The 23,149-nt window shown below is 44.9% G+C and overlaps 1 protein-coding gene across 1 annotated transcript in view; it reads right to left on the bottom strand.

Moving 5' to 3' along the window:
* Nucleotides 1–6,139: 6,139 nt before the first annotated feature.
* The window catches only part of GALNT10 (polypeptide N-acetylgalactosaminyltransferase 10), a 66,626-nt gene continuing 49,616 nt past the window's right edge, over nt 6,140–23,149 (bottom strand). Inside the window, exons 6-12 of the mRNA XM_026047673.1 lie at nt 22,745–22,928; nt 21,746–21,863; nt 12,257–12,364; nt 10,334–10,555; nt 9,493–9,609; nt 7,740–7,889; nt 6,140–7,012 (exon numbers count right to left, since the gene is read on the bottom strand). Coding sequence (XP_025903458.1) covers nt 6,845–7,012; nt 7,740–7,889; nt 9,493–9,609; nt 10,334–10,555; nt 12,257–12,364; nt 21,746–21,863; nt 22,745–22,928 — 1,067 coding nt within the window. The 3' untranslated portion in view covers nt 6,140–6,844. The remainder of the gene's footprint in view (nt 7,013–7,739; nt 7,890–9,492; nt 9,610–10,333; nt 10,556–12,256; nt 12,365–21,745; nt 21,864–22,744; nt 22,929–23,149) is intronic.

The following is a 23,149-nucleotide window of genomic DNA, read 5'->3' on the forward strand; positions in this document are numbered from 1 at the left end:
TCGCTGTAAAATAAACTGCTTCATAGAGACATTTTTTATTAGATATCTATCACTAACGCGATCTAATAATTCTTTGTGCGCAGAGCAGTGAAGTGAGAAACAATGTTTCATAAACCCATCAGCACGGAGGCAGCTTTAGTGCCTTTGAGGCCATAATAGCTTCCCCGTCCAAGCCAGCCCTCTAATCAAATTAAGGCAACTTGCGCAGACCTGTAAATCTTAGCTGGAGCAGCACTATCCTCTAAAACAAGTCTGCTGTGTAGATGTCATCTGCTACCTACCGTTTTATTGGAGTCATTTAGAGTTCTTGGGATAGAAATGCTCTCTCTGAAAGAGCRGAATGTGTTCCTGTGCTCAGAAGAAGTCTTTTTATGTCTGCACAGGTATCATTAGAGYATTTCCATTTTCTGCACCTCAAGGCCCAGGGAAACATTGCCGTGATATCCTTTCCCGACTCCGATTATCCCTCTGCATTTTTACAGGGTGGTCCATGTTGAACCCACAGTGACACTGCTAAAACACTGACATTGTGCATCCTTAAAACATGCGTCATTCCCACATGCAGCTTTTCACACACGCCATTGTCTGCACTCCCCTCAGTTTATTTCATTATTTTGTGGTCTGATTGCACGGAGTTAAACAACAGGACGGACTAGCAATTCCCCACAGCAGTTGTGTGATGCTGAACCTTCCCAAACCGTGACCAGAGGCAGCTCAGACAGGACGCATACAGCTCAGATGGCCTTAGCCTTGTATCYTCACGACTGCATGTCCGCAGCAAACACAGCTGGCTTTAGGAAAAGCCTTTGGCAGCGTCTCAAACCAGTGGCTGATGACAGACCTGKGCAAAGGGCTGTCCCAGGCTTGGGCTCTGCTGCCCACGTCCCCATGCAGAGCAGCTCCCCTGCAAGACTCATGGTCCAGCAGCAAGTGACACCACAGGAGACCCAGCCTGGGAAACAGCAGGCAAGGGTAACTAGGCTGGTTCTTTGAGCAGCAGAGAAAGGGAAGTCAATCACTTATGTAGAAAGAGGCAGGGAGAAGCATACACGGCTTCAGAAAACACATTAAAAATTTATTTTAAATATATTATAAAAGGAAGTCCATTCAACTTTAAAAACACTAGGCATTCTATCAATGATTCCCGATTTATGAAAGCTACTACATTAAAGTGCTAGAGTCCTTTACCACCCAGATATTAGGCTGTTGGTCCTAATATGCACAGAAATAAATATACACTGGTTCAAGAGACAAAACCCAGTTTTACAGATAAAATGCATGCAGTACAAGGATAGACAAACTTAGACCTTATCACCAAGAACCTGGAAAATGCATTTTAAAATGAATTCCATTCATCACCCTAGAGGCTACAGCTATTTGTTACTGTTACATAAGGACTAAGGTTTTAGCCCATTAGCCTGATCAGTTTTTACCTTTTTTTCCTTGTCCAAGTTCACATTTGCTTGCTTGGTAATTGGGCTTAGAACTYTCTCTCCTAGAGTTGAACAACTAGCTTGGAGACCACAAGGATCCAGAGGCTTTGAAGAAAACCTCCAAATCCCTCACATTTGCTGGAACCATTGAAGCCTTCTGGGTAATACAGAAGCATCAAGAAAGCTCAGAATAAAGCAAATAAAAGGAGCATACTTGGCTAGCAGAAGCAAAAAACAGACATAGGATTTTTATTAGGATTTCTATAATCCGCCACTCTAGTTCTATGCACAGATCTCCAAGTTAAAGCATGATTCTAAGAATGAACAATCAGAGCAGGAGGTCAGTTTATTTCAGTTATACTTGAAACTATAATGTGGGTAAGGCAATCTGGCTGGTTAAGGAGGAATATGAAATGAATCGACGTGTCGGTGATGAATGCTGATGGACACTTCAGACCCCAGCTTTCCCATTCCCATTCTCTCATTGAACCTCTCCCCTCCTTTCTAACCAGGTGAAGAACTGCAGCTTGTGTTGAGATATGGTCACAACACTCATTAGGGCAGCAAAAACAACACTCCAAGGTAAATACCACACAGGTTGGAAAATYGCAGCAGATTTGCCTTGCTTAGGATTCAACCAACAGAGCACTGGGGAACTGGGAGCAGATCCCAATACAGAGGTCTCCAACCCAGCTCCCCTTTTACTATATCCTGTGAAASGCCTTTTAAGCCTGACCCTGCAGACACTGAGATTAACCCCAAGCTATTCACTATTTTGACAGCTTGCTACCTATTTAACCAGGTTCTCGTGCTAAATAACTGTTAGAATGGGAGTCGCACCTGGACTTCTGTTTGTCAGGCAATGACTGGTTTAGCACCACAAGGCTCCTTGGTTGTAGATGCTTAGAAATGCAGACGGAGAATGAAATGCAGCACCTGGAGTGGAGGCAGATGCAACTCAAATCCCACGTGCTACTAAAGCCAGCCTATATTAGGCTCAACTTCTGGTTAAGGACTCTTTCAGCTGAAAACATTACAGGCTGAATGCTTGAGGTTGCCTATTCTGTCCAGTCAAAACTGTTTAAAAGTCTGTCTATATCTTCACAAATGTTTCAAAATGAAAGATTATCTCTTTTTATGCAGCAGTGACGTGATTGTCGTTATCAGTTTTACAGGACAGGACAAAGCCCTAAGTGACATAAGCCAGGGTAACTACTATGGTGCTTCTAGAGTGGCTACAAGAGCACTGTGTTCTTGCCGTGCTGCACACAGATGCTGCCTATCTGACCTTCAGCACGTTGATATTTCAATACAACAGCCTCCTGCGAGGCAAGGAGGAAAGCTGGCTGAGTGGAACTTTCCAGTAAAGTGACCAGTCTGAAGCACAGAAACTGCTTTATTGCTACTTCTGCATCAGAGACTAAATCACACCTTTTAAATGCTTCCCTATTGTATAAGGCATTGACCATCTAAGAAACTCTTCTACCTCAGATTTAATATGCCCATAGGACTATTTCTGATTTGGATATTTAAATATAAAATGCAGAATCTTGCATGTAAATGAAATACATGAGCCTTTGCCATGAGGTRAAACATCCAAAAATCAAGACATCTTCGGGTCTAGCTTTAGTGATTGTACTGCACCAAGCCAAGATGAAGCTACCATAATTTCCAAGTCTTCCTCTTAAGAGTGACAGAAAACAAAACAAACAACAGAAAAACAGTCATTACTGGTATCAATTTAGTAGGGAAACACAGGAGCTTCCAAATTACTGTCTTTTGCAAAACTATGCACTGAAGGTTGAACATTTAAAAAATTACATAAACACACAAACACCACACAAATCAAGCTCTCATACACCCCCTTACCACCCTAGCCCCCTCCCCTCTTGTCCAGCAAGGCACTAGGAAATGGTTCAAGTTTAGGCATTTGCTGTACATTTACATGTAAAAAGGCACGTCTTYATTTTAATGATGCTGTATTCCTCTTTCATTAAGGCTCACATGTTCTCCTGCTGCAGCATAGAAAAGAAAACTAATTCCCAGGCGTGAAAGACACCTTGTACGTATAAGAACACAAAACCTCTTACTCTGTTTCTTGGCCATAGAGATTAGCACCTATATAAATCAACAAGAGTTTCAAAAGCAAATCATTATGTGAAATAACACATATCTAGGGGTCCCCCTGTTGTCTGGGATTCTGATGTTTTTAAGTAGGATTTATGCCGCTGTAGATAGAGGAGTTGTTTGAATATTTGGGGGGGAAAAATGAAAATTATTTATTTTGCACTAAATAATCACTGGTATTTAATCTTCACTCTGGACGTGCATGCAGATGTGAAGATTTGCTTATATATTCATGCTTTAGCAATTTTGCTTACAAATAACCCGAAGTAATTGAAATAATTAAGCAGATTGCCCAGCAAAGGCTCAGCTAAAGAGGCAGATGATGAAATACAGCTTCTATTTCTCAATCAGCGAATGGTTGGCTAAATTAAGTCTTTTCATTAGTCAGCAAAACCTCTAGGGTATTGAAAAGTATAATTGATGTAAATAAATTAATAGCTCAAAGCCCAGCAAGCCAGTCAAAATGGCACAGAAATGGTGCAGCACTTATCACACATACAGACCCCAAAGTTGGAGAAAATAGATCTGACTGACCATACTAAAAAGAGTACAGTGGTACAATCCCATCAAAGCTCCCTGATACCTGTACTGGCAATCAGTTGTCAAACAGGAATTACCTCGATATTGCCTAATCTGCTGGAGCCTGCTGCTAAGAGCTGTCCTTTCCCACCAAATTAATATTACTAAGAGGTGCAAGACCTGCTCGTTACTGCAGTTCTCTGAAGGAAGCATCCAGCAAGCCAAGCAGCTCGGAATCCAAAGGTGAGCCCAAGGACAAAGCAAACCATGCATTTTAGAGATAGAAGTTAATCCTCTCATTAGAAGACAGAGACACCCAAAGCTGCAAGCTGCAAGCAGAATGACCCACAGCCTACTGATACATCATTTCCTGGGTCCCAATAAACTGGCACTGCTCATGGACAAACAGCTTCTTATTCCACAGATGTTAAGACACACCTAAAGACAACCAGGCAGACCATTTAGCAATCCACAGTCAGCACTACTAGCCTAATAAGAGAATTAAAACTTAAGGAAAGCAACAGTCAGACCCAAAGCAAGGAAAAAGGGTGTTCTCTGCTGTAGGAATGAAAAGGGCCGCTAATAACAAACATACTGCAGTTATGGAGAACGTAAGACGACCAATCCATTTGACACTGGTCCCCCCTTTGCAGAAATGCTGTTTCAAAACTGTTCTTCACTCCCAACATGTGAGACCTCAATATACTTGACAACCCCAGTCCCAGCTGCCTGTGGTTCCCTTGCTCTGTGACTGCTCACGCTAGGGGAGTTGGCAGCGCAGGGATAGGCTCAGCTCACAGAAGAGGCAGGAAGCAGAAGTGGTTTTAAATGAAACTTAGCAGCTCAAGAGGCAGCTAGTTCTGTCCTGTCTGCTTTCAGGTTCCAAACACAGGACTGCTCAGCCTCAAAATTGTTCTCTGAAACATGGACAATAATCCTGCTATTAGCAATATATTAAAAAAAAAAAAGGTTTATTTCTGAAGCTCTGCATAGTGGGCAGAAAGTCTGCCTTTTCCTTGACCCTAGGCAAAAACCTTGACTTCACAGGAGAGAAGACTATTCCAAAGCAGAACTTTCATGCCCCTCCAAAGAAAGAAAGTCCATCAATCGTGTTGTATCAGGGTCCCAGAGAACTGCCTCACTCTTCCCAAGATTTCAGACGGTCATTCCCACTGCCTGCTGCCTCCTTCTGTGGCATTCCCCCATGGGCACTTGGACAAAGTGCAGCCAGGCAATCGTTGGCAAAGCACTAGCATGAGCGATTTGTGCAGCCTCTTTGCAAAAAGCTAACTGCATGCTGATTCACAGTATTTACCAGAAAATGTCACCCCTGGTTTCGCTACAAGACTTAAGTGTGATGAACTACTGAATATGTTTTTTTAGTAATTCATTTAATTTTTTTTTTTAATATGCACTCACTACAGTAAATAGGAGAACATTGCTTTCAAGTTTTAAGAGATGAATCTCTTAATATCAGTTTTTCCAGAAGGGTAAATACCTTGCAGTGCCGACAAAGGGCAGGGCACTAACATGATTAAGGGACTGCAGCATCTCTCATACGAGGAACGGCCAAGAGAGTTGGGCTTGTTCAGCCTGAGAAGAAAAGATTAAGGAAGGATCTTATCAATACATGTAAGTATCTGAAGGGAGGAATGGGCCAGCATCCTTTCAGTGGTGCCCAACAACAGCATGAGAGGCAACAGGCACAAACTGAAGCACAGGAAGTTCAGGAACAGGAGGAAGGAGGAACATACGAACAGGAGGAAGAACTTCTTTTCTGCAAGGGTAATGGCACTGGAAGAGGTTGCCCAGCAAGACTGGGGAGTTTTCTATCTTCCTCAGAGATACTGAAAGCTGTTTGGACACGATCCTGGGCAGGGCGCTCGACAGATAACCCTGTCGAGCAGGGGGCTTGGACTACATGATCTCCAGGGGCCCCTTCCAACCTTAACCATTCTGCAGTATGACCATTCTACGTCCATGTTAACGCTGAATGACAGGCAAATCTGGAACCTCACACCCTAAAGCTTTTAGTCAATCCCTAAGAGCTGCACTCACTTAGAAGCCCGCTGCAAATTTTTCACCTTGCGGATTCAGTGAGCAAACTGACTGCAAAGTGAATGGACCAGAAACACATCCTCTTCACTGCTCGTAACCACAGCAATATCTCCAGCACTGGGCTGCACCTCCCTTAGGGAACACTCCTTTATCATTTGGAATCTAATAGCACTAGGCCTGTTTAAAATATATTTTGGTTTAGGGCAGAAAAAATATGTCATTTTACATTCTGATGTCTTTTGTGTGGGGAGAAGGGGAAATCCATGACATGGAAGGTGGGAGGACTGGAATCTTGTGTCAGGATTTTACTTACACGGACTTTGGAAGGTAAAGTGCCTCTGTGTGAATGCTTTAGCAGCTGGTAAAGCAACTACAGAAAGTACTGCACTTCAAGGGCCATGGAGAGCAGAATCATTTACACCAGACCCAAAAGGAAAGTTTAAAAAAAAACGCTTTGAATCACCTTCAGGCTCCTCTAAACAGAGTTTCTGTTCCAGTCTCAACACAGAAGTGGCTCTGGAAAAGCCTTTTGAATTCCACCATCCCCAGAAGAGAAGGATACAGCATCTTCACAATAAAGACTGGCCTGCTAGTTAACACCTTCTCCTGAGATTCTCCCTTTTACCTTCATTAGCTATTTAAAAAAAAAGTATTCTTAAAAAATTTTTGTAACCCTCCCCAGTAAAAACTATAATTGTTTCAGTCTTTTAAAGATCAAGATTTCTGTTAAATTTTTCCAATACGGTTGAGTTTGTGTGTTCAAATATCCACTGCTGTGTTGGAGATGAAGGATTGCAGCTATTCATAAAGATCTTTCGGTCACTCTCACTGCAGTCCATACAGCTGCCGCTTACTGGATGGTAGAGGGTCTTGTCCTGGAGAAAAGAAGGTTGACATGAGGTTGCCAAAAGGAGAAGCACAATTAAAACAAACAGAAGTCTAAAACCCAAGACAAGTCATTTTACCATTTGCCATGTAACTGAAGAACTTGTTCCACACTTTAGAGGTTGCAAAAAATGTGCTACATTCTCCCGCCAGCCCTCAGCCCCATGCAACAACATCCAGTCCAGCCCTCACATTTGCCCTGGGAAGCTCGAGGGCTGCCTCTAAGCTCAGGTGCCCCAGCTGAGAGGCCGCATTCTGCCGAGGCTCTCCCTGCCACTGTGTGTACAGACTGCAATGGGCAGAGCATTTATCAAAAACTTACCACTTAACCACACAATCATTGCTTAGACGCACCAATAAATCCTTTGGCATAATCTTCTGGTGTCTATAACAAAGCAGTAAACCCATCACACCTCTTGGCAAACAGGTTTTTGGGAGGGCGTTGCACAGAGGTGTCACTGCCAGCTGTGGACTGGATTGCAAGGAGAGCATCCGTTTGCTGGGCAAGCCCCGCATGGATCAGCATTTCTAATCAGAGGGACAGGGGAGCTGCCACTTTATAATAATTGCTGACACATTGATAACAACCTGCCCACAGATACCCTCAGTGAAGTCACATGGACAGAAGATTGAAACACAAGTAGTGCCATTTTAAGGAAACCCAGCTACTTACAGACAATCTGACACTTTAATGCTCATACAGAAACRCACACTCACTTTTCTGTATCTCCAGAGCTGGTTCCCCTTCATTCCATGACAGTCATAGAGGGTCACAGGGCTGCTGTGGGAAATGGCATCAAAACAAAACTTCTTGGTGTGCTGAGGATCCCCAGGACGGATGTCTTCTCTCCAGCTGAAGGTGAATATCTGCYGGGACAAAGGGCTCTCAGGACAGCAGGGAATGCTGCTCCCATTAACAGAGCGACATTCCCTCCTCTGCCCACAGGGTGGGGATYGCTTCAGGGAAAGGACAAAACTTCCAGGGAAAACTGATTCCACCCCTCRGGACAGGGACCATGGGGTCTGTACTGATACCTTCAGCCTGCTAAAGGAGCTGTGCTGCTGCAGACAGCCACGCTATCAGACTGGGTACTAAAAGCAGCCTTGAGTGTCTCTGCAACGCAGACACACCTTGTGGACTGAGAGATCAGTTACAGCACTTTCCACCTAGCAAAAAGGGGCGAGAGCTGCAAGAGCTCTAAGTGACGCTGGCAGTAACTACCCTACTCTGCACACACGGCCTGCAGTCACCTTGAAAAGAGCCCGTCCCCACGCGCTCTCAGACAAGGATCCATGGGAGGACCTGAAGAGCAGATGCCAGGGAAATGCTTCCTGGCACGCTCTGCCACTGATTGCAATGATCTCTTGGGCTTTCCCAATCTCCTTCTTGGAGTGAAAGGAAAGCAGGGGGAGTTACAGAAAAGAAAATAAAGGGTGTTAGCTCGAGGAACTAGGTTCTCCCTATCATCACCTCACAGTCTTGGCTTTGGTGTAAGCTGCAAGATGCCAGCAGATAAGGCTGGGAAATGTGATTAAGAACTTTTACAAGAAGCATCTTTGAACCTCTCTTGCAAGAAAAATTATCACAATCACTTAGGCCCAGGCTAAGCAAAAATCCAGAATACATTCTCCTCCTAAACACAAGCCAACACTAATTGTTCATGGACCTCTTGACACAAGGACTGTGCCCGAGTAAATTGGTTTCGTTTCTAGTTTTCAAGCATCAAAACTGATATGCAACATCCCTTTATCTCCTATGACTGAAGCCATTCCCTGAAGAGTTATGTACAGTTTTGCAAGAGAGGCATTGTTTTCTTCATCTTTTCTCAGCTCAGCAGCTGCAGTTTAGACAAACTAATAATTCCCTCCTTTCTTTTATAATAAAGCTGTCATTTCCGTCACCCTATACGTCAAGAGGGTGAATCTATAGCCTGACAGTTTTCATCTCTCTCCAGGAACAGTTGGGTGTTTATAATGCATTTGCCTCCTGTCAGAAGAATGACAGTAAGTGGTTATTGAAGGCACCTGCAGGTTCATTAATATGCATGATGCTCCTCTATCACTTCTTCCAGCACAACCTTTGAAGTTAATATTCACTTTGTTACCTATTACTGCTGCCTTGCTACTGGTTTCCCTTATTATTTTGGCATATTGTTTTCTTGTGCTTTCTTTTGTTCATTCGAAGGACTTCAAAGTGTAGGGAAAAGCTCTGCACAGTCTGCTATGCTCCAGACCTGCCACAAGCACGAGCCACATCCTGCTGCAGAGCTAATCAGGTACAGCTAGTGCACAACTCTTGGGGTGTCCAGCACCCTCCTGTGCATCTGGCCAAGATCTGTACCTTGTTCCYTTGAGAAATGAGGCTCTTGCAGCATTATCTTCATCGTACGATGGATTTTAAAAGACAGACACTGGGTTCTCCATCCCAGAGCTTGTTTAGGASTAGATGGGTTATCAGAGGCACTATTACCTGCACATTGTTCCATGCTGCCTCTCCTCTGTCCTTCACACAGCTTTCCAACCTCAGGGGCGATCCCAGGGCTCCATGCTTAGTGTCCACACACAGGCCAGTCCCTACATTGCGTATCTGAAAGAGAGAAGTAGTCATTAAGTCTCCTAACTCTTATCAAGTCACAGACAAAAAGAAAAGCTTAAATTGCTTCAAACAGTAGCTGTATTTGTATGAAGAGAGGTTTAACTTAACAATACAAGTGAGCTGGCAGATGATACCTGAAAGGAAAGCACAGTCACTTCAAGCCATACAATAACGTGCCGGACACAGCAAACCAGCAGCAAGAGGACCAYGGATCCCATTGTTTCGCTGTGATTAACAGCCCAAGCTTTGTGATTCCTCTCCATAAATACAGCTGCCTTTCAAAACCAGGTACAGCATTTCTGCTTACAGAAGGGAAAGCTGCAGAGCAGGAGCAGAGCAGCTCAAAACAATTGTGCAGCTCTTTGAAGATATACAGCTTCTATTATTGCTCAGCTGCCTCCTAATCTTAATCCTTCCCATTAGAGTCTTTTGTCTTCTACTAAATATACGAAGTGCAGAACAAGCCAAGTTTCTCCTTGGAGCTGTGCACTAACAGGAACTGCTGCATAAGCAGCTGCAATTGCTGCTGTCCTCTGAGCACGGCCAACCCAACGCGATGGGAACCCTTGTCTTCAAAACACATCAAGCAKGATCTTTACAACCCACTTGCCACCATGCCCACAGCACACAGGGGCACAGGAGTAACGTTAGTTTAACAAAACTGCAGCTTATTTGCCCGCTGCAGATTTCAGAGCAAGAAACTTGCTGAACTTGCCTCTCCCCAGGCAGCCGCCGGAGGCTCCACTGGCGGGTAGAACTTGGGCAAGTCCCACGCGACCTCGTTCATGAACCATTTGAAGCTCTTGCAGTTGAGGTTGTTGCGAAGTTCCTTCTGAGCTGCCACGTCGCCTGCAGAGAGATGCCGGTACTCGGGTCTGCGCTGGTAGATGTACTCCGCGTACTCGTCCATCCACACCTCGGCCACGCGCTTCAAGTTCTGTGCGGGCAACGGCCACAGGTGCGAAAACCAAAGGGGAGGGAGAGAAATTGCATGAGAGTGACACAAACTGCGGAAATCAGTATTCTGAACAGCACTCGTGTTTCTGCTCGGAAGGGATTTTCTTTCACTTCTACTCTTCTCCTTCCAGCTTAAGAACTAAGATTATTTGTATTATTCTCTAGGTCCAAGGGACTTTAAAAGATATTTTCAGAAGAAATCAGAACAAATTCTAACACTTCGTCATTATATGTAGCTCCTTATGGCTAAGAAAACATTAGTCAAGGTTTTTTGGGTTTTTTTTTCTTTTCCTCCCTATTTTTTTGGTGGGGGGAGGAGGTAGGGCGGTGATGTGGATGATTATTATTATTTTTTCTCCTTCCTCTTTCAAAAAGCAGCAGAGATTCATGCTCGTAAATACCACGAGACATTCAAAGGTCCTAACAAAAACAAAGAATCACCAACTTTCCTTACATCTTTCCTATGGTATTCCCTCTAGGAATGGGACTTGCAGTCCCCCATTCTACACAGCACAAACTCTAATATCCTCCCACCGGTTATGTAAAAAAAAAAAAAAAAAAAAACAGTTTAAGAACTCAGAGACACTGCAGGAATTTACCTCTTAGACAATAACCCTTCAAGACAGAAGCAAAAGATTTACTTCCTGCTAATAGTATATTTCATATTTCTTTAGATCAATATAAACCCTTAAAATCATACTTTTCATATGAATGCTATCTCAAGCTTTGTACTGGCTCTGCAGTGAAACTTCTCTCTCTTCTGTTGGGAGAAAGCGGCCAAACTGCACACAACAAATCCAAGGATTGCCACAATCCTTCCGTTTTAATCTACCTTGTAATTCGAGGTCAGCAATGAACACCACACTCTATATACGCCCTGCTGCTCAACACAACACGTTCAGGAGACCTTCAGACTTTGGACGTTTCCCTGGCCATGTCAGGTGCATTTCTGCCACAACACCCCAGCGTGAAAAGTGCTCACGGCTTCAGTGTCCCAGCTCTGCTGTCCCCCTCTCAAAGGCCATTTACTCCCAAAAAAACTAGGACATTAAGCACAAGGAGCATCCTGATTGCCCCAAGCAGAGCCCAAACAGGAACAGTGTCCCTTTCTGCAATTTTTTTCTGTGCCTATGGTTTTTTCTCCCAGCAGAGGGCAATGTCAACCCTTCTCAATTTGGAAATGACCTGGAGAAAGCCACTGCAGCATCAGCAGGGGCTGCTGCTTCTTCGGGCTACGCTAAATTAAGAAATAAGATGGCACAGAATCCATCTGTGTTTCCATCACGGAGAATTACAGCACGCTCATCCAGWGGGCTGTGACACTCGAAGCCGAGAGGTCTTTCAATCACCAAGCGGCGCTCGCTGCGCTGCACCCGCTGCCYGGGCACAGCTATAAAACGTCAGCTATCGCGCACACACACACACACAGAGCCCTATCTCGCTTTTATGGGAGATTGCACGGCCAACGCCTGACTGCAAAGGCGCAGCCTGACGCTTTGCACCGCTGCCCTGTGTGTGCAGAGGAGGCTGCAGCTCTCTGCAGTCACCGCCCTTAGCGCCTGTCACCCGCCCTGCTAAAGCTGCACAAGTAAAGGGCCTAAATTTGCCCCCATTGTGGGGCGACAGGGAATAACTGCCTCCGAGTAGGCATGGGCGGAGGGGGGACGTCACTGCCACTTACTCTTGCCAGGCTGACTCCTGTTGGGACTTTGTACGGAACGTATTTTCTGTAGATATGGCCCACTCTAGAGCAAGGGATGTCCTCCATGCGACCCCCACACATCCAAACCTGTGCAACAGCAAAGACAGATTCATTCTTGGTTACATGAAGGGAAAAGGAAAAAAAAAAAAAAAAGAAAAAGCAGCTTTCAAGACATGAAAAAGCTTAATACAGATTGTTTTACTTTAAAGTATGTTCTTTCCCAAATAACCTTCCCCCCTTCCATTAGTCTCAAAGCCTAGCACTACCTGCTCAGGACCATGCAAGCTTTGATTCAGCACTATCATGCCCAATAGCTAAACAGTTTAATTTTGCATTCTTTAGAGAAGAGAATAGAAAAAAAAAATCCAAGCACCCAGAGGACAGCACACAACACACTTTTTAAATGAACATATATTATTACATCAATGCTAACCATAATGATTAAACTGTACTGCCATATAAGATCTCAGGTGTAGGTTATGCAAGAGTTCTATAGAAGGGAGGCCACCTCTGCAGCGTAGGTCACACAAAACACTCCAGCAAATTCAGGAGGCTGCTTAAGTATCAAACCAGAAAACGTTCCTACTTTTATTATTATTTTTTTTCAATGTGGTTATCACTGCAAAGTCTGGGATCTCTCTAGTATGACTGCATTGCTGACAGGTACTTATTGTTTTTGCAACCTTATAATTAAGTAAAAATCCCTGCCTGGTAAAAGGAGTTCTAAAGAAAAGCCCTTGGAAAGTCACTGGAACACACTGCTATGAAAAATGCTATCTTGATGCTCAATTAATGCCTCCATTAGTCCAGAAAGTTTCCCCCCACCTCCACTCTGGAATGATTTCACTCTACAGCAAAATCCTACCACTTTCTTTTCTTCCTTATTTATAGCACGGAYGTAATCTTTTTACTCAAGGAAATTAAGTGAAAGGATGTGTTTTCTGCACCAGCTCATCTGTTTTGATAGGTTTAAGAAACATATTCATATGTACTCCGCAGAGATACCTAAARAACCATTACAGAAAAGAAGGCTCCTTTGCTCTGCAAGACAACCCCTCCTAAGCAGGGGAAGCGAGGCACCACCTTGCCCTGCATTTGGTCCCTGTATCTTGTGCTACTTCCCCCAAAGCAGCAGCAGGACAGAAGGTCTGCTGGGGCTGCAGGCTCACGCCGTGTTCTGGATATCTCCGCTCACTGTGGCTAATTTGAGCCTCTGCAGTTCACTGTACAATGAGCTTAGTCAACAGCTTCACACAGAGTAGGCAATTCCATTAATATTCTATGGCGACAATATTAAATACTTAGCTAGGAAGAGAAATATTTGGCCAAGGCTGCTGCATAATTATTAGCTCTGACACAAAAGTCCTTTGGAGTTTCAGCTCTGTCTAGTGGCCTTATAATTACAGTCATTTGCTGACTGCGTATAACTTAATGGAGGTTGGTTGCTCTCAGTTAGTGGAATATTTTTCACGGGCAACTTCCATAGTTCAGGGTACTTAATTACATGCCGTTATGGTAAGAAAGACAAGAAGAAAGTTGACAAACACTCCTACAGAATTTCATTTCTTTTGTCCTTGCTGTGACTTAAGAAGCTGCTATAGAAGAGGCAAAGATGAAAAAGGACAAACTTGCACGCAACTTTCGTGAAGTTTTCCAGTTATATTAGAAGTAATTTTTATTCTGTAGTGACTGTGATTTATTACAGAGGGCACAGTATAATTTCTAAGCCAGGACATTAAAGGTAGACTGAGCAACGCAAATTAGAGCATGCTTTGCATTTCCATTACACAAAGGGTTTGTGCAAAGCTTTAAGAACTACACCAGATGTGCCTGGCCTTGCGATAAGCAGCAAGTTGCAAAAGATACAGAACCTGGGAAGCAAAAAAAACCCACAGAAGCAGCTGGCGAAGCCTCAGGCTCAGTTGCACTGGCTTGGGAGGGCAGCAGAGCACCCCTGTTAGCAGCRTCCACAGCTCAAGGTCAATGGACACTTCAAGGTCAGGCAACAACGCTGCCTTGCTGCCCCATTCCAGGCAGCTAAATGCACCATGCCCTCCTCCATGGGGGGCTAACAGTGCAAGCAGGTCAGAGGAGCAGTGCAGAGGTGAAGGTCTGTAATTGAGTCTGCTTCTCCTTGCTTTCTGCAGACTTGGTGAAGGTCCACAATCAAGTCTGCTTCTCCTTGCTTTACAGACTTGAAGGTCCATCATCAAGTCTACTTCTCCTTGCTTTCTACAGACTTACTGCTCATCTCATTCACTCGGTGAATGAGAGCCCCCAAGGATCCCCTCCTTGGCTGCCCACAAGAGAACCAGCACACACAGGAACCCCTGCAAAATACAGGGCTGGCGGCTCCCCCAAACAAATGCAGCCGAGATACAGGCCTGTCCTCTGYGATCATGCACAACTGCCTCAACAGCCAACAGTTTTACGTTGTGCACTGAACCTAACATCAAGGAAGTCCCATCAGCTCCAAAGCGACTGCCTTTCAGCACAACCCCAGTCTGAAACAGCAGCAGSCTGTTATCCTAGCGCTGATCTGAGCTGCCGTCCTACATGCTTCCTTACCCGCCCCGGGTCTCCAAGGAAAGGCCTTCAGCCGGAATATCCTCACTTGCCCTAGAAGRCACAGCTTGGAGGACACAGCTTGCCTGGACAACAGGAGTGACTACTCCGTGTGGCTCCTGCGTGGCCCGTGGGGCCAGCGCTGCCCTGGTACTGCAGGGCCCTGTTTGGTGAAGCCGCTACCACAGCRCCGGGGGCGAGCGGGACACGGGAGGCTGGATGAGGCACTGGGCCTGGAGCGCCTGCTTGGCACTGGGAAACTCCAGCCACACAGGAAGACGTTACAGGAACATACGTAACGCCTACTTGACTGAGGTGCCAAAGGAATCAAATCTGGGGTCAATGCTAAATGCTTTTTCCAACCATACCTTTAAACKCTACTCTGCAATGGTGCTGCAAGGCAGCTAGGCTGAGCTCACAAGCCGAGCTCCTGCTAGCAAACCCCACACGACCTTGCAGCATTCCTCGCCAACTCGGTGCCTTTTTAATATTTTCTCATGCTGCAAGTGACAGTGCAACACTTGCAGTACAAATCTAATTTTAAAAGCCTGCTTCCCATTCATTCATTGCTGCTTTGATTTATTTTATTAGCGAGCTCCTTTGTGTGGTGACAGAACTCATTACAACCTCCATAAAGACAATTACCAGCCCTTATCTATTAAACTGGAAGGAGGAGGAGAGAGGAAGAATGCGATGCGCATCAGTAAAACACAGCTAAACAGCATGAGAAAGAGCAAGGCTGGGGAACCACAACCAAGAGGCTGTCAAGGAATAACTGCAAAGGAAGCAAACCCAAAATAGCCGTGTGCTGGCAAAGGGAAGGCTTGCAGTCAATTAGCAGTGTTTGCTTGCTTTGAAACGAGGGTGCAGTTCACAGGCATGAGGCATCAGAACTGACATTGCTAAAAATACAGCAGTGTGAGGCAGCTGAGACAGCCCTGCTCCGCGGGCAGCGGCTCGAGCTTTCGCAGCAGCGCCGACACTCGCTGCATTCTCCTTCGGCCAGCGAAACTGCTCTCGGTTTTGTTGCTGTTTGTTAGTAACAGGGCGAGAAGGCACCTTATCTGCCTGCTTGATAGGACGGCAAACATCAGAGCCTCAACTTGACACACACAATTTCAAATAGTCATTTATCAGAACACCCCATGAGTTAAAGCCGGGCAGGCAGGCTTGCTGCAATGATCTAATCACATMTTATTAGGAGGCAAAAGGAAATTTCTCTCCTCCTCAGGCACAGTTTTACCAGGATGCACTGTGAGGGAGGAATCCAGCTGCTGGCACATCCGCTGGAGATAGGAGAAATCCTAGCAGAAATGGGGATACTGCAACACTTTTGAAAGGCCATAGTCTCACCCTAATCATATGGGCATAGACATGGCAAGAGGAGTGAAATAATAACACAGGTGACGGTGCTGCCACCTTCTCAGCAGCCTGGAGAGCTACTCAAGAGCYCTCAGCTGAGCTGGTGTGCTGTGAAAGCACAAGGTGATGCAGCCCCTATCGTCTCCCTGGGAAAGTTATGCTGATCCAGTTCCCTTCCTGCCATTTCRGAGCACAGAGACACATAAGGCAGCTGAACCTCTCCTCCCAGGCACACAGAGCGAGCACAAATTATCTGGGTGTAAGAGGTTTATGGTTTCCACAGATCTCACAATGAGGAGCCAACATTTCCCCAGAGAGGAAAAGCAAGAAAAAGACAAAAGCAAAAAAGCAGAAGAATGAGTTATGCCTTGAAAGAGAGCGCTGCTTCTGCACAAAATACAAAGCCTGGGGGATGGAGCAATGGAGAGAAGCTGGCCGGTTGTCTGAGCACCCACGGAAAGGTGGAAAGAAAAGGACCCGGTGGATACGCAGAGGGGGCTCTGTGCATGACAAGGCAGCTGAGAGGACAAAAGYGAGGACAAACAGCAATTCAGGAAAACCTCAGGCATCTGTACAGGGAGCATCAGCTGCTTTTGCAGCTGGAACTTACTGCTCCATAAAGGATTAAGGTAGCTAAAAAGGCACTGGGATCTGTGCGTTTGCACAGGGCCTTTTCTCCCACAACATTCGCTGGCACTTGCCGTCTGCAGCATTTCAGAGCCGTGACAGGGCTTTCCAATAAAGTGTGGGAAATCTCCCGGAATTTCAGGGGTCTCTATGTTCTTGCTGGTGTTTGGTAGCCTATTATGAAACCTGACCATGCACATAAAGTGAACTCAGAACAAAAACTCAACAGTCAACAGTCTGAAACTGATCTCTGCATCAACAGGAAAGGAAGGAGAAAGAAGCCACCCTGTACTGCAGCTGAGATCCATAGAATTAAGCAGCATGTGCTGGCTTAAAAAAGTGGCAGGATGCCCAGGCTGCTTCACTGGGGGCAAACGTGAGCTGCTAGAAAGCAGTTGGAATGTGTGCCTGGAATAAGCACCGAGGGCTCACGCCCAGCACCGACATCGGGAGGTAAAATTGGGAACATTATCAGCAGTGACCCTGGGCAGCAGCACTCAAGTGTCACCTGTACAAAAGGCAGAGGCGACGCGGGGCGGTCAGATACACCAACAGAAGCCACATAACCCTTGGATCCATGCAGAGCCTGCTTTATGCTGTGGAAAACCCATCCTTATGGATGCTTTGGGGAAAGCATCTGAAAAGATGCATTGATGCACAATCACCRGCAGAAGCACAGCGCGCATTTTGTGTTGCCAAAGCAAGGACATAAGTGCTGCTTATCTCTCCTTTGCCTCCTTTTAGCTGTTATTTTAAGGGTAACTCTCAGGATGGCTTATTTACACTTATTCCTTCAAATTTCTTAAAGGTTTTCGAATCTGTTTAAATACAAACATGTTTTTAAGTGAAATGGTATGTCATCTCATGAGGAATAGTCCAGATTCTTATTTGCTGTTCTTGAAGTACAATATGTACTTAAAGGATGGAGAACTACATCACTCGAGGTCTGAGGTGCACAGTGCACTTAAGCCTATTCAAGTCAGAGTCACCGCTCTTCCTTGTGGTTTCCCTACATTCTTTAAAAAAAAGGAGAGAGGAGATATTTATGGAATAGGTGAAGTGTAGGATTTCATGAGCCAAAAGGAATGGAAGCCACATCCATCGGGGAAAACAGGCAAAAGGACAGCAAGTGAAAATGAGCACAGACAAGTRCTGTATGAAGTAGCATTTGCAGAACAGAACAGTCTAAGCGCCCTCCATATATTATCCCGGATTAAATATGTTRATCTGCGAAAGAGAACAAAGTGGCTATACAGGTAACATAGGGTGGGTATCTGTTGGCTAAGCAGTAGCATCAGAAGAGGAGAGCTATCAAGTTGTGTTTAGAGGAGAGATACCTTGTCCCCTTGGGTGAAGTGTTCAGTTTTGTGCACGTCTTTGCAGAAAGACACAAAAGACTGAGAAAACCACGGAAGGAAGAGGCATAGGAGCGACTCCCAAACAACAAAAGCCACAAAGAAAGTCCATTGAACAAAGAAACTAGGTCAGCTGAGCTGGGAAGCATCAGAAAGAGACGGTAACAAGTGCCACAGAGAAATAATTGTGCGTGCTTATTTAGCCCTCCTCCAGAATACAGGCAAAAGTAAAACCACGGAGCAGTCCACACAGCTCCCAGGAGCAAACTGTGCCTCTGTTATAAAGACCTACATGGTTAACATTTAACAGAAGGAACGATGCTACCTCCTTCTCTACCAGGAGATGAATGTTTCGGTCACTCGGGGTTTGCTCTCGGTTTGCTGAAAGTCCCAATCCTTCCTCTCCACCTTTTGTGGGGAAAGGGGCATCCGGAAGCCTGCAGCTACAGGCACGCTCGGCTCCCCTCTGCATCTTCTCACGGGAGTTTTCAGCACATTTCAGTGCAGTAGAGCCATTTCTGAGCTAAGTAGCTCTGCTGAGCAGCATTGCTGCATTTCTGTCAGGATCTGAGACTGCATCTCTGCAGGGCACTGGGCTGCTCCGTGTAGATAAATGAGCTCTGAGCTAACTCCAGACTCTCCAACAGGAATTAGCACTAGAACCTGCACTGGCAGAGCTGGAAAAAAAGAAACTCTCTGCGTCATCATCATTCCCAATCTACTATAAATTTTAAAACAACTCATTTTGATAAATACTAGTGTTTTCCCTTTTCCAAATAGATAATTTTTTTTTATTGTTTGACACTTAATTGCTTGTTAATGAGCCTTGCTGCTCCGAGATCCCTCAGTCAATGTTTCCATTAATGTAAAGCAGTTGAAGAAAGTGAAATATTACAGACTTTTTGCAAGAGGAGAGTCAAAATGGCAATAAAGTTGTGTCCTGGCCAGGGTCAGGACTTTTCCTGCCTTCTCCCAACCTCCCCAACAACCTTCTGCCCTCTAGATTACTACAATTGCCCAGCAACCACTCAATAAACTATATCAAAAGTAATAGGCCAAGTACAGAAACAGTTTAGTTCCAGGTCCTTGAAAAGAGTTGTGAAGCATCCAAATGAGGCATATTTCCTTTACATTTCAATATCAGACAGTCCTTTATAATTCTTACAATTAGTTARCATCTGAGTTAGGCAATTTGTTTCTAATTTAAAGGTTGCCTGTATTTTAAATGTTTTTGTCTCCTCAATATGCTGTGTTTAAGCGATGCTCAGGGCCTAAATTCCACTCAAAGAAGGAGTTTTCTGTTAAGAGAATTTGATGCAACCTCCGGTTTGATGCTTTCCCAAGTGCCAAGTACTGATGGTTTCCCTGTTGGGTTGTCTTCAGCCTGAAAGCTTCTTCTCCAAAGGAAAGAGCCAGCTGCCAATGACAGAAATATGCACAGAAAACAAATGCAAGAGGCCCCTAAATAAACTTGTTTATCTCCAGTATCTCAGCAACAGCTCTGAATTTTAAAATACATGCAAAAATCTGTAAAGCATCGCCCATATGTGGCCAAAAAATTAAGTAAAAAAAAAAAATTCTTAGTGCAGCTTAAGAAGGTCAGATTTGATCCAATGGTTCAAGAAGTACAAGAACAGCACAGTACAAGACAGTACCTGCACCCACACCTCCCAAGCACAGGAAGAGATTCGTTGTTAGAGCTGGGGTATAAATTTTGGCACCTAGAATCTGAAAGATGTTTCCTCTTAGATAATAAATAATGCGAAAGTAGGTACTCCTCATCTAAACCCTGAACTTTAAATTATTTGACAGTACCCCGCCTTTAACTGCAAAATCTTAGTCTGCTTCTAAAGGTAGAAACAAAGCTTTAAGCTTGCCAGAAAGTGTTGAAGCTTCATAAATTCTGTGAACAAACCTTTTATTCTTGCAGTTCCACCAGAATTGTTAAATCCATCAGCCACAGATGAATGTATCAATTTATCCTGATTTCTGAAAATACACTGAGCCTCTTTCAGTTAAAACTTCTTTTTTGTTGTTCTTGTTGCAMAATGAAAGATAAAAAGGGGGTCTTTGCAGAGATTAATTAAAGCAATTTAGCCCTCCATAAATTATCCTTTCTGGACTGAAATAAAAGACAGTGTTTCTGAGAGGATAAACAGAGAGATGAATGCAGTATTCTTATTTCCTGCAGATCAAGCAGAGTGACTCTCTGAGGTGGCACTAGGGACAAAGGGCCTGCCCAGCCACTGTCATCGYTCTTGGAACCCAGCAATGACAAAGAGGGCCAAGGGAGAGGGACTGAACGTGTCAGTGTCCCCTCYTGCAGGGAATGACACGGCTACACGGTTTCATGGCATGCAACAGGGGATAAACAGCTCTAGCTGCAAGGACATCTACAGAGAAGGTCTCTCGCATGTGTCTCCGTTCCTCCCTACCATACTACCTCTGCAGAGCTCAAGGGACCTCTCATGTCACTTTATTGCTTGATTTTTTTTTTTTTTTTGGTAAGGAAATAGTGGAAGAAAACACATTGCTTGCTCTATGGCACTTGCCTGCTGAGCACAGTTTGATGGGTCTTTCAGCTGCATAAAACCACTGAGATTTGGGGAATTTGGAAATACCAAAGACAAAATGGGCACTGCATTAGTACTGCTACCCCATGCTAAGGCCAACTAGCTCTGCTCAGTGGCATCCAGACACCTAGAAAGTCCAATCTCCTAAAGAGAAACCACACATTGAGTGAAACACAGAGTTTTGCACAGAAATCTTTATCTCATTCCCTCTGGGAAGCCACCGGCCTTCAGGCAATGGGGACAATCCAGTGGGTTTCCTAGGACATACTGCAGAGTGCAGCATTCCCAGGTAACACAGATCCCACAGATCCTGGGGCCACGGTGGCTCCTTACTATTAGTAGCTGCTCTTGGTGAACTGGCTAGCTCTTATTTTAAGGACCTCAGAGCAAACAGTTTGATCGATCAATAAGTAACAGAACCGTCCTCCAGGCAGGCAGGTAATGATCCCAACTCGTTGCCAGCAACAACGCTGTTATTCCAGTTGTTAAGGATTTCTTATGAGGGAATTAATAGCCCCGGTTCCTCGCAGCCAGGAGTCTGCTGGATCGACTACACCCAGTAGGTTTCTCTCATCTCTGGGAATGCAAACTCGAGGCTCGGGCACTCAACAGGGCAAGCGTTGAGAAACCTGAATCATTTCCCCCTCTGGAAAGGGTGTTTTGTTGTCTTGCTAGGGAGGGTATGAGAAGCCCAGCAGTTTAGCAACCTTCACGCAAGCCAACTTGCCCCCGCAGGGAAGGGGGCACATGCAGCTGAAGCAGGGACCACAGCACAGGGGACAGCCCAGTTGATCATGCTCTAGAACTGCCCCTCCGAAGTGACGGGTTGACCGTGGCTGCTTCTGCTGCGTGCTGCCCTACCGCCCCCAGCTCTTCCACCGTCAGTCACACGCAAAAGCAAGGACAAGAGAGATCATTCACATTCGGCGCCTCAGAACAATTCYCACTTTCCAAAGCAAAAATAATGTCCAGAGAACGTAGCTCACCTTAAAGGATATTTCATACTGCTCTCCTCCCCATATCTCCAGACCTGCATCATACCCTCCCAGCTCCCAGAACCACTTTCTATCGACTGCAAACAGTCCTCCAGCCATTACAGGAGACCTTAAGGAAAAACCAGACTCCATATTACAAGCATATTCAAAGATACAGATCTCTAGCTAAACATTTATTTTAAAAAACAAAGCAAGATTTCACAAATATTCTTYTCACCACCCACTATTCACAGTGTTCTTTGCAGCCCCGTAGGAACAAACGTGTTTCTGCGCTCTCTGCTCATTTCCCACTTGCAAACAGGAGGACTAGACCAGGCTCCCTCCAGAACCAGTCAAGGCCTCTCCTCCAAACAGGCAAGAGAGCTGATCAGAAAGAGACGGGACGTCATCTCTCCTGAGGGACCCACATGCTGCACATGTAGTGCTCTATCTCAGTAGCATGATCAGGTCATTGAGCTTGACCTCAAAAGGCTTTATTTTTTATTAAAAAAAACCCCAACACTGCAGGAACGTAAGGGACAGAACTGCCTCAATGTTGGCAAGCACAGCAACAGCAGAACAAAACTTCATCTCAGATTTAGTTCTGCAGGGCACTGCAATCATCAAAATTGCTCTAATTATTCTGCTGGGTTTCCTTCCCCCACCTCCGAATGACATATGAGCTGCCACTGGTTTGTTGTTTTTGGCAGAGCATTAGGGATACTAAGCTACGTTTGAAAGAACTCGGTAATAAATGACCACATTAAATGTTACACATTAGTTTTAAATGAAATGTTAACTTCTGCAGGAATTAGAGTGGCAAAAAAATGGCATTGAAAAGGAGAGTGTTCACAGTTACGACACAATGCATTGCTCTTAAACCAGCCAAGCAAACGGCTGCCAGAAAGAGTAGCTTCCCACCACTTCTACTACACTGAGGTGTAAGCCAACATTGTAACAGGGTTTTATTTTGTTAGTCAGCTCCTATCACACTAAATTTCAGCAACTTACTCAAAGGGATCACTGGGATCAGGTTTCTGTAGCTCAGGAGGGATAGGGATCCTCTTGTAATACATCTCCCAGTCAAACGCCCCTCGCATGGCGTCTCCAGCCTGAGTCTCATACCCAAAGTGGTCGTGATCGATCACATCGATCATGGGGCAAACGATAGTCTTGCGGTTTCGGGCAATGCGATCTGCAGATTGGAGAAATAGGTTAGAAAACTTGCACYGTTTGGTTCCTTTGACCATTAAATTACAGAAAAGAGTATTGATACGTGAAGACAAAAGTAGCCTTCTTCTGCTTTGGTCTTTCAGGCAGATGCTTCAATTTGTGTCAGATTACCTCTTTTTTTTCCTGATATAACTGAGATAAACGAACACAAACCACTGCTAAAAAACACCAGCTACTCAGGCC

Source organism: Nothoprocta perdicaria, unplaced genomic scaffold (assembly GCF_003342845.1).
Source record: "Nothoprocta perdicaria isolate Ctin4 unplaced genomic scaffold, notPer1 scaffold_5, whole genome shotgun sequence".
Taxonomy (NCBI): domain Eukaryota; kingdom Metazoa; phylum Chordata; class Aves; order Tinamiformes; family Tinamidae; genus Nothoprocta; species Nothoprocta perdicaria.